Source organism: Crocuta crocuta, unplaced genomic scaffold (genome assembly GCF_008692635.1).
Source record: "Crocuta crocuta isolate KB4526 unplaced genomic scaffold, BGI_CrCroc_1.0 scaffold13, whole genome shotgun sequence".
Lineage (NCBI taxonomy): Eukaryota > Metazoa > Chordata > Mammalia > Carnivora > Hyaenidae > Crocuta > Crocuta crocuta.
Window position 1 is genome coordinate 823455 of NW_027530007.1, and position 10767 is coordinate 834221.

Here is a 10767-nt window from a genome sequence, read left to right on the forward strand (position 1 = left end):
ATTCCCCGGCTCTTGCTTTAGTTGTGAAAGCAGCTCTTTGCACACCACCACCTGTAGCTCAAGCACTAAAATCAGACGTCTTTGTTCTCATTCAGAATAAGTAGGATTCAAGTCAAGCAAATGGCAGTGAGCCACTGGCCGCCATCATTTCATCTCTTCTTTCTTTCATTAATTCATTTACTTGCACTCATTGAGAACCCGGGTAGGGCCAGGCACTGGGTGAAGGGCTGGACCAAAAAATGAACAAGGCTGAGTCTCTGCTCAGAAAGTGGTCCGAGTGGCTGCATCCTTGAGCATCCTGGTGCCAGTGGGTCTGTTACCAGGCTGTATGTGGCTTACTCTCTATGCCCCCCCCCCCCAACCCGTTCGGTGTCTTAGGACTCTTAGGCAGGGATGGGATGAATGATCTGTCATGTGACCATCCTGGTGGCTATGGGGGGGGGACCTTGGCAGCACCTGAGGGATCTGGACACTTCATTGCCTATTGTCTTACCTGTTCGCTCCTGTGCTTGTTCAGTGGACTCCAGGAATCCTCCTTTGCCCACACAAGCCCTGGTCTTTGTAAGACTTTCTTACATCTTTCTTTCCCTTAGTTTCAATTTAAATGTCTCTTGGGAGTGATTTTCTTTCTGTCCTCATTGCAGGCCCTCAGGGACCTGCTCCAGTTCTCACATCAGCTCTCTCTCCTCTTAAACATCCATCCTTTCCTCCCAGATGCCCTCCTACATATTGTCGTTATGGTGAAAGATATGCAAATAACTTGGAAAAACAGTCTCCCAGCAAACGGGTGTTCAAAAATGTAATAAATTAACCCCGTAATGTAATCTTGGTCCCAACACTATCCATCAAGCTGATGGGCTCAAGATCTAGAAACCCAGATGCCGCAGAGCCCTATGGATACAAATGACGGATGAGTCTTCGTAGAGCTCCCGCAGAGCCCCCTGCCCCCTCTCCAGCTTCTTGGCCCCTGTGGAAACCAAGGCCATCAGAGGTTTAGGGGACATCTGTCCAGCCTGTTCATTTCGAAAACGAGGAGACAGAGGCCTTTTTGGGGTGAGGGGTCAAATCAGTTTGAATCCCTCCTCATCTGTCTCCCAGTCTGTATTCCTCTGCTTGTGGCTGACTCAGAATCCAAAGCCCAAAATGTAGGCGTTTAGTCCATTGGTTTCTAGTTGACAAGGCAGGTACCGCGGTGTCAAAGGCTCTTGGGACTTCACTTCCTGCATTTGAAAAATGTCAAGTGTTGGGTTGTATGTGTGCCAAGGTCTCTCTGAAGTTCCTTAGCTCTGTGTCTTGTGCTGTGTCTTCTCAGGGCAGGGGGCTGAGGCGGGGGACCTGGCATGAGTCTTCAGGTCACTCACATTGTACCCTGGAGGCCACCCCACAGGAGTAGTTTGACTCTGAGTTTCCCCGCCCAGGATCCAATCCCAAGAAACCCTTTACAAGAAATTGCCCCCCGCCCTCAAGACTGCCACTTCCTTGTCGCCAATGAACAAGCTGCCTAAACAACCTCCAGAGAGGGGCAAAGGACTCTCACTTTCTCCAGGGCCAAAGTATCCATAATGATTAAATCTCAAGGAACCAGAGGACACTGTTTACGAGCCAGTGAGCTGCTTAACTGGCTCTGTGTGGCAAAGGTCCTCTCCTACATGGCATGATATGGGCAGGGTCGCCAAGTCTTGAGAAGGGCTGCTATGCCCCAGATGTGCCACGAGGTGCACCAATTCCTGAAATATACGGTCTATCCCTTTGGGTTAAGCGTGGAAATGGTATGAAATGCAGACTTTCTTTGGGAGCAGCCCAAACTACTGCGGCAATTCCTATACCTTTTTGGGCATCAGGGTCTCTGGGGAGCTTGTTAAAGGGCCCATACGCTGCTTTGCACTCAGACTGGTTCAGTAGGTCAGAGAGGCCTGGGTTCCAGGAGCTTAATGGGCTCCCCAGGGATTCTGATGCAAATTTCCAAGGATTGCTTTGAGAAATGCTTTGCTGGTATTCCTGGCTTAATGAGCCAAGTTACTTATTCTCTTCCTTGTCCCTGCCCGATCAGAAGTGGGCAAATGCAGGTTTGAAGGCGTCTGGAGTGAAAAAGGGTGTGGGTCTCCAATACTGACTTGTAATTGATAATCATTCCTGGCTAGATCTGTGTACTCACAGGTGGGTGTGACTCCTAACAAGCTCTTGTGTCCCTAGAGGTCAGAGTCAAGGTCCCCAGGCTTCTGGTCCTGATTTGTTGCCTATACCTCTACTGCAAAGTCTCTGACTCTAGTTTTCCCATCTGTAAAAGAAAGGGGCTGAAAATAAGTCAAAGCCCTGGAGCCAGATTAGAAGCCAGAACTGGGTTTGTATTCCAATTGTGTGATTTGGGCAAATCAGGAAACATCTGAGCCTGTTTGCCACCTGGAAAGTGGGGCTGGAAATAATGGGTGCTTAGCTCCTAGGGTTAGTGAGGGAACTGAGGGAATTAAAGAAATCAGTGCTTGACAGAGAGTAAGTGTTCAGTCCATGTTAGTGATTATTTTAATATTAATATTATTATCTCCCGGGGGGCCGCTTAGCCCTTCCAGAGTCCATGTCTCTGGGAGATTCCAGAACTGTACAATGTAGTGGGGGAATACAACCCAAGTCCCCTCCCTCAATAGATGTGTGATTCAGGAAGGTTACTTCACCTTTCTGAACCTCGTTTGGCTCGTCTGTAAAATGGGAACAATCATAGTAACTGTCCTACGGAATTGTCTTGAGGATTTAGTGGGATAATCCACGCGCACACTTAGCCCGGTGTCTGGCACATGGCTGGATCCCTATAAAGGGCAGCTACCACTATGATGCTTGGGCCCAGGGGGGGGTTATTTTCTTGGGAGGTAAACCCAGGCTGCATTTAGTTTCTGGGTGAGGGCGTCCCTGGTGCAACCAGTTTTCCTCTGTCCCCGCCCCCGGAGCCGGCGGATTCGCTTTCGGTTGGGCAGCAGAGGTCCGGGGATGGTGACTCGGCAGTTGGCAGTAGATGTCGCTGTCTCGAGTCCCCAGCTGTACCCTCCACCTGGTCCTCACCAGCAACACCCATCCGCTCCCTCCCAACGCTTCCCAAAGCGAGACAAATGCCCTGGGGAGCAAAATACGTGGCGATCTGGTGTGGAGAGCAAAGGTGTCTTTTTTCGCGCCCACCCCAAGCCAAAGGGAGGCGGTACCGCGCAGTCTCCGCTTCTCCCGCCTTGGGATCCCGAGAGGGANCCAGTAGACCGAGGCTGATCGGGGCGCAGCTAATGTCCCCGAGCTATGACGCCAGCGTGGGAGGTCCCTTCTAGCTGCCCTGATTCTGTGTGAGGGGGGACGTCCTGCCTCGATTCCCTCCAGACGGAGGGGAGGGGCGGTGGAGGCGAGCGCACCCTGCGGCTGCCCGGTCCGTTAGAACCAGCCCCCACTCCTGCCCCACCCCCTAGGTGGCGGTGAGGATGACCACACTCACGCGACAGGACCTCAACTTTGGTCAAGGTAGGGAGGCTGGACCTGCGGACCCGGGGTGGGGGGTGGGGGCGAGGGAGGGCCTGGGCCGGCGGGCTTCCCGAGCTCACCGGCTTCAGCCCCCGCGCAGTGGTGGCCGACGTGCTCTGTGAGTTCCTGGAGGTGGCCGTGCACCTCATCCTCTACGTGCGCGAGGTCTACCCGGTGGGCATCTTCCAGAAGCGTAAGAAGTACAACGTGCCTGTCCAGGTGAGCCCCCACCTCTGGTCACCCCTGAGCCTCGAGGTGGATAGAGGGTGGATGTTTGAACTCTCCTCCGCTTTCAGGCTGAGCCCCCTCACTCCCCAGCGGCCTGGCCTTGCCTTTCAGTTCCCAGCCACAACTGCAGAGACTTTTCTTTCCGTCCCTCTGAACTGGGAGTTCCCATTGCCTCAAGTTAGGGACCAGACCCCTGGGTTAGAGTTGCCCCTGGGGCATGGTTGTATTTTAAAGAGCCCTGAGATTCGTGAGTGGTTGGTTTGGGGAGGTGATTCCTGTAAACCTCAGGAACCCCTGCTCTCTGCCCTCATTGTATGGGTTGTTTTAGGTTAAAAGGTAGACAACGCGGTAAACAAAGGCTACCCTGTCCCCAGTTTCTAGAAGGGCTGGCCTCTTAGAAGGCACTCAGTAAATATTAGAATAAATGAATGACCCAATACTGGAAGGTGGTGGAAGCTTGAAGGATATACGGGGAAAAGGAAAAAAGAAGGCACTTACTATGCACCCACTGTGTAGTACGGGATTCTCACTACTCATCACTTTTCCTTTATGAGATCTTCCGCAGATGAAGTAATTAAAGCTCAGAGAAGTTAAGTGATTTACCTGAGACCACATAGCTCTTAGTCCCAGATTCTCAATTTTTGAAAATTGATTAAATTTTTGGATCCCTTCTCTGGGGAAAATGCCTGGATGCCCAAATACACACACAATTTAGGGACTTCTCTGCCTCTGGAGGAGCCCACAGACCTCACGTTAGAAACCCCCAATGCCGGGGCGCCTGGGTGACTTAGTCGGTTGAGCGTCCAACTTTCGCTTGGGTCATGATCTCACGGTTCGTGGGTTCGAGCCCCGCGTCGGGCTCTGTGCTGACGGCCAGCTCAGAGCCTGGAGCCTGTTTCAGAGTCTGTGTCTCCCTCTCTCTCTGACCCTCCCCTCTCTCTCTCTCTCCTAGAAATAAATAAAAACATTAAAAAAAATTTTTAAAAAAAAGAAACCCACAATGCTATATTAAGCGCTAACGTTGAGACTGAATTTTTTTTTAATTTATTTATTTTTGAGAGCGAGAGAGGCAGTGTGAGCAGGGGAGGGTCAGAGAGAGAGGGAGACACAGAATCTGAAGCAGGCTCCAGGCTCTGAGCTGTCAGCACAGAACCCGATGTGGGGATCGAACCCACGAACTGTGAGATCATGACTTGAGCTGAAGTCGGATGCTTAACCGACTGAGCCAGCCAGGTGCCGCGAGACTGAATTCTTATCTTCTACCTTCCGGGGGGATAACTTGCAGTTCTCAGCCCCATGATGGGAAGTCGGTCTCCTGGGTAGGGAGCACTAGGGAACTGCTGGCCTCTCTCCCTGGGCTCCTGGAGGTAGGGGTGTTGGGTGGTTTTCCTGTGGTGCTTCGGGCCTCACCAGCCATCATGGGCTTGTGTGCAGATGTCCTGCCACCCGGAGCTGAACCAGTATATCCAGGACACCCTGCACTGTGTCAAGCCACTCCTGGAGAAGGTGAGGGTGCCAGGTTCCCCAGCCTACTTCACTCCCAACCTGCTCCTCCAGTGCTCCAGGACGAGGTGATGCTGGGACTGTGTAGGGGGGTCCCTATGACTCTATTCCCAAAAGCTTGTGTCTTGCACCCTGGAGACCACCCCCACCCAAGGATAGACCTCGGGGCCACATTCAGGGTGTGCTGGGCCCCGGAGCCCCATTTCGTGGAGTTGGCCGAGTGGGGCCTGCCCCAGAGGGTTCTGGGTTCTTCTCACATCTGTTCCTCTCTCTGCCCCCCCAACCTCTGTCTGGGCTTGCCCCCCAGAGGGCTTCCTCCGTCTACCTTGTCCCGCTCTCTGAGATGTCCTGGTGACCCCCATGGGGCCCAAGCACTCTCTCCCCTCTCAGTCTGTACCACTCATGTCAGGCGGTGCCTACTTGAAGTTCTCAGACCTCCTCCCGGGCTCTCAGGGACCCTCAGCCTAGAAGCTGAGAAGGGCTGTGAGTGTGCCCTTCCTATCCTTCCTTGGGCAGGGAGGTGGTGGTGCTGGGTGGGGGGAGGGCACCTGGGTCTGCAGCAGAGGATTCCTGTCCTTGCAGAATGATGTGGAGAAAGTGGTGGTGGTGATTTTGGACAAAGAGCACCGCCCAGTGGAGAAATTCGTCTTTGAAATCACCCAACCTCCACTGCTGTCCATCAGGTAAGCTGCTTCTCCGCAGACTACTAGCTGGCTGGCTGGTATGGGTCTCTAGAAATAGCCGCCCCATACTCAGCCCTTTAGGGCAGCCCCTGATTTCCTCAGCTGGGTCTGTGTTCTCAGGTCCCTACTTGGCTGCACCAAGCCACTGCTCTCTCTTCCTGCCTTTTAGAGCCCCTTTGAAAGTCCACTTCCACAAGGAAGCTCGGTAAAGAGGAGAATGGCAAGGAATGCCATCCTAACACGGCTGGCCGCCCAGTGGTCTTCGTGTAACCTCTGTGAGGTCCACACGTGGAAAACCATAGCAGTGCTGAATGGCTAGTCCCAACCTCCTTTTATAGACCAAGGACCAGAGAGATGACATGAACTACTCAGGGTCACCCAAATGGTGGCAGAACCGGGACATGGACCCAGTTTTCTGACTTCCTAGTCAAGCATCTAGTCCACGGTCAACCAGAAGTTGACCTTGGGCAAGCGTGTTGGGTGGTCAGCTGCTGGTGTTCCATGGTGAGGTCAGGGCACTGTTATCTGTTTCCACTTGCTGTGTAGCCTTGGGCAAGCCCTTTCCCTTCCTGGTTTGGCGTCCTGGAAGGGAAAGGGCTGTGTCTTTGTTCTTAGACCTGGCTGCACATTGGAACTGCCTATGGGGGTTCACTGTGCCCCATTTGGACTTAGTTTGGGATGGGACTTAGCACAGGACTCGGCATTGATTTTTTTTTAAGTTTATTTATTTATTATTTTGAGACAGAGAGAGTGCAAGTGGTGGCGGGGCAGAGAGAGAGGGAGAGAGAATCCCAAGCAGGCTCCGCACAGTCGGCGCAGAGCTCGAACTCACAAACTGTGAGATCATGACCTGAGCCTAAGTCTGACCTGAGCTGAAGTCAGATGCTTAACCGAGCCACCCAGGTGCCCCATTCAGCATTGGTTTTAAACTCTCCAGATAACTGTGTTGGTAGGATAGGTAGCCAAGCCCTCCGAAGTCAACATGTTCAGAAGGGCCCTGGACCCCCAGGTCTGTTTCCACGGTTGCTTGCCTGCTGGTGGGAAGGGCCAGCAGTGTGATGGGATACCATCCTTTTCTCCTTCCAGTTCAGATTCCCTGTTGTCTCACGTAGAACAGCTGCTCCGAGCCTTCATCCTGAAGATTAGCGTGTGTGATGCTGTCTTGGACCACAATCCCCCAGGTGTGCTCACCCCCACCCCATTATCCTGGGGCGTTTCCGTGGCTACCTGGGCTTGGTCTGCAGTCTCAGGTCCCTACTGTGCTGTATCAAGCCACGAGAAAGCTGTATCAAGGAAGAGGTTCTTCCTTGGCGTTTTAGAACCTCTCTGAAAGTCCACCTCCTCCAGGAAGCTACCCTGATTGACTCCACCAGGGTTCAGTCTTCCTATGGACTGCATCTTGTCTTAGCAGTTGGTTTACACTCTTCTCCCCTGGGGGGGCTGCTGAGCCAGCCTAGGAGCAGGGAAGAGGCTCTATCCAGTGGCAGGCGTGCAGTGGCCCAGCCTTGACCAGACCCTTGCTTCTTTAGGCTGCACCTTCACGGTCTTAGTGCACACGAGAGAAGCGGCCACCCGCAACATGGAGAAGATTCAGGTCATCAAGGTGAGATGAAACCCGTCTGGGAGGGGGCGCAGGGAGAGGGCTGGGAGGCTTTGAAAGCAAGATGCCACAGTTCTGAGCAGGTAGAGGTGTTGCTGACAGCTCACTCTTAACCTTGTTTACGGCAGTGCCTAGCACACAGCAGGTCTTTGTTGTGTGAACTGTGTGGCCACGTGCTTCTCATGACCCCGCCTGGGCACTCCGTGCTGGGAGGAGGATGGAGCCGTGTCCCGGGGCTGCCAGCTCCGAGGTGGTTCTCAAGAGAGGACAGCGGGGTGGGGGGCGGGGAGGGGCGGTCTTCACCCACCAGTTTTGGACTTGGTGTGGGGGGCTTGTAAAATCACCTGGGCTCCCAGCCCAGCTCGGATCTATGGGCTTGGCCTCTCGGGTGGAGGAACCGGGAATCTGCATTGCTGGTCGTTCCTTAGTGATCCTGATGTCCCCTGAAGTCTGAGGACCCCAGCTCTGGAGAGAGAGTGGGGAGCAGAGTGAGGACAGGCCGCGGTCCGGCCCCCTTCCACCCGCTTCCCTTGGTCTCCACCCTAGGACTTTCCCTGGATCCTGGCGGATGAGCAGGACGTCCACATGCATGACCCCCGTTTGATACCACTAAAGACGATGACGTCAGACATCTTAAAGGTGAGCTGCATGGCGACCTGGTAAACTTCACTGAGGGTATGCGGAGGCCTTGAATTGAAGGCCATCCCGAGGCTAGGACGAGATGACCAGGGAACGCCTGGCGTAAGACTCCAAGCTCCCTCTCCCGTGACCCGTGGCTGTGCCACACTGACCCGCCGTTGGCAGAGGTCTGTCTGCCCGGGGCTCGTGGGCTCTCCTGAGGACGTGCCCTGGCTGAGCTCCTGACCTCGGTGGTTTATTCCTGTCCACTAGATGCAGCTCTACGTGGAAGAACGAGCTCACAAAAGCAGCTGAGGGTGTGATGCTCCGATCATGGATGCGACAACCGTGGGGCACTGGGGGCCCCCAGCCTGGGGCGGTGCTGTGGGAGCCCCCCTCCCCTCGATCCCAAGTGCTCTTATCGCCTCTGTGTATGGACCACCCACTCTCCAGCCCGGCACCGCTCAGGTCTGGTTGCCTTCACGGAGGACTTTTCCCCGGGGAGGGCAGGGAAGGATGCTGGGACCTGGATTTCTTGGCCTCCTGGGGTGTGGCCGGCCACCACTGTCTGTCTCCAATACTGTGCTGTGAGCTGTTTCAATAAAGAGCCCCAAGGGCTGAGCTGGGCTGTCACTAACTGGAGAGGGACAGGAGCAGCCAAATTGACCTGGGAGTAGGGGCTGCTTCTCTGCCAAAGTGCCAGGGGCCCCTGCCCCCGACCCCTGGCCCCAACCCCACGCTGGTTTTACTGAAAACACTTATTGTGACGAACCGTCAGAGGACAGGACAGCGGGTTCCCTCAGCCTGGTGGGTTTGCCCCGGGCTGGAATGAACTGGGGCAGGAGGGGCAGGGGCCCTCACTGCCCGTTACAGACTCCGCCAGAGGGGACCTTTGGCAGTTGGGTGGCCCAGACAGAGGACGGGTGAACAGTTATCAAATGAGAGACTGTCAGAAGGGCCTTCTGGGGGGAGGGATGGAGGGCAGGCGGACAGCCTTCTCCTACCCCTCTGTGGTCTCGGGCTGAGCTGCGCAGGGGGCCGGCTCCCGGTCATCTTCGGGCTAATAATGATGCTGCTGTTGGTGACGCGGGGCCCATACCAGCCTGCCCAGAACTGGGTGTCTTTGCCCCCGTGCTGGAAGAGGATGTGGCGGACGCCCGGAGGGTAATCTGAGAAAGTGTAGGAGACCTGGGGGGTGGGGAGAGGCAGAAGTGATTGCCAGGCCTGGGGAAAGGACAAGATCGGGCGACCACTCCCCTGGAGCGGGGAAGGGAGGAGCCGGGTGCTGCAGGGGAGAGTCACGGGGGCTGGAGGGCAGGGGCTCCAGGCAAGGGAGCTGGGGGCATTCCATGCCCTGAGGCTGCCCCTTGTTCCTCGGGCGTCGTGGGCCCGAGAGAAGCAGGTGGGGAGGGGCGAGTGGGTGAGGCCTCACCTCCGTCCACTTGGCATCGTTCCATTGGTCGATGATCACGGGTGGGGGCTCGAAGGAGGCGAGGACGATGTAGTCGGCTGAGACCAGCTGTACTCGGATGTAGTAGGTACAGCCACAGTCTGCCCTGGCGGCGAACCTGGGGGAGGCTGGGGCTCAGGACTGTGCACCCCAAGACAGAGGCGGCCCTGGAGGCGAGCAGGCAGCAGCCCCACAAACTGGAGCTCTGAGTTGGATTTCCTTGCTCTGCCCACTGGTTTCTCTGCTCCCTGGGCCCTGCTGTGCCCCTGGGGTAAGCAGTCTCTCTGTGCTGGGCCACACTTACCCCCGTGGAGCAAAGTGACAACCCTTTTGGGTGTCCTCTGTGGATGTCCCTTTAACACAGCAAAAGGCTCTCTACAGATGAAAGCCTGGCCTGTGGGAGCTGTGTCACCTGTACGTTATAGTGGGTCGGACTGGGATGTGGTGGGAGGTTCAAGGGGCGGCCTGTGTGACGGGGGCTGGGACGGAGCTCAGTCTCTGCTCAGCCCCGCTGTCCACCCCTCTGCAGCTCTGCACGCCCCCCCAACCCCATCCACGACCTTTAGAGTTGCAGTCCTGGGGCCTGGCTGGAATTAGGGTCCTGCCGCTGCTGCTGGGGGCCAAGCCAGAGCCTTGCAGAGCTCTGGGCACTGAGCAGGAGCCTGGAAAAGAGCTGAGGGGTGACGGGGGAGGGGAGGCACTGAGCAAAGTCCGGGGAGGGGGTGTCCTGGTGTCTCTGCTGCTTCAGTACTTGTTTGGTGACAGTGTATGTGTGGGCCTCAGTCTCCCCGTCTGAAAACCAGAATTCGCCCTTGCTGATGCAGGGGGGCAGGAAGGCCCAGAGGTGCGGAATGGACAAGTGCTGGGTCCGTAGGCAGGGGCGGCAGGGCCACGTGGCCAGCTCTGGGGGCAGCCCCCGCCCCAGGACACTGCCAGGCACACACTGGGCACTGCCTATAGGTGTTCTCAGGAAGAGAAGAGGGAAGGAGGCAGAGCGTGGCCCGAGCCCCACTCACCAGTCCTTAACCACGATGTCAGGCCGGAATGTGTCCAGAAGCTCTTCCCAGTAGCCCTCGGCCCTGAGGTCCACCAGCTGGGACTTGAGGCACATCCTGTAGAACAAAAGGAAAGGCACATTCCCGGACTGCGGCGGGGCTGTGGTCACTGGCTGGTGCTGGGCTGGGAGAAACCCA

The 10767-nt window shown here is 55.8% G+C and overlaps 2 protein-coding genes across 7 annotated transcripts in view; one reads left to right on the plus strand and one right to left on the minus strand.

The window, feature by feature from the left end:
• Positions 1–8745, plus strand: part of MAD2L2 (mitotic arrest deficient 2 like 2) — a 12240-nt gene extending 3495 nt beyond the window's left edge. The window contains exons 2-9 of one of the 2 annotated variants that reach the window (XM_077763803.1): positions 3441–3492; positions 3593–3711; positions 5155–5226; positions 5806–5906; positions 6993–7087; positions 7436–7509; positions 8053–8145; positions 8398–8745. In XM_077763803.1, coding sequence (XP_077619929.1) covers positions 3453–3492; positions 3593–3711; positions 5155–5226; positions 5806–5906; positions 6993–7087; positions 7436–7509; positions 8053–8145; positions 8398–8439 — 636 coding nt within the window. In that variant the 5' untranslated portion in view covers positions 3441–3452 and the 3' untranslated portion in view covers positions 8440–8745. Of the gene's footprint in view, positions 1–3233; positions 3493–3592; positions 3712–5154; positions 5227–5805; positions 5907–6992; positions 7088–7435; positions 7510–8052; positions 8146–8397 lie in introns of those variants that run through there. The other variant, XM_077763802.1, reaches the window with a different exon arrangement.
• FBXO6 (F-box protein 6) overlaps positions 6610–10767 on the minus strand; it is an 8945-nt gene continuing 4787 nt past the window's right edge. For 3 of the 5 annotated variants that reach the window (XM_077763797.1, XM_077763799.1, XM_077763796.1), the window contains 3 exons: positions 10591–10686; positions 9557–9692; positions 6610–7971 (listed from right to left, as the gene is read on the minus strand). In XM_077763797.1, the coding sequence (XP_077619923.1) occupies positions 7687–7971; positions 9557–9692; positions 10591–10686 (517 nt within the window). In that variant the 3' untranslated portion in view covers positions 6610–7686. Of the gene's footprint in view, positions 7972–9128; positions 9313–9556; positions 10248–10590; positions 10687–10767 lie in introns of those variants that run through there. The other 2 variants (XM_077763800.1, XM_077763801.1) reach the window with 2 other exon arrangements.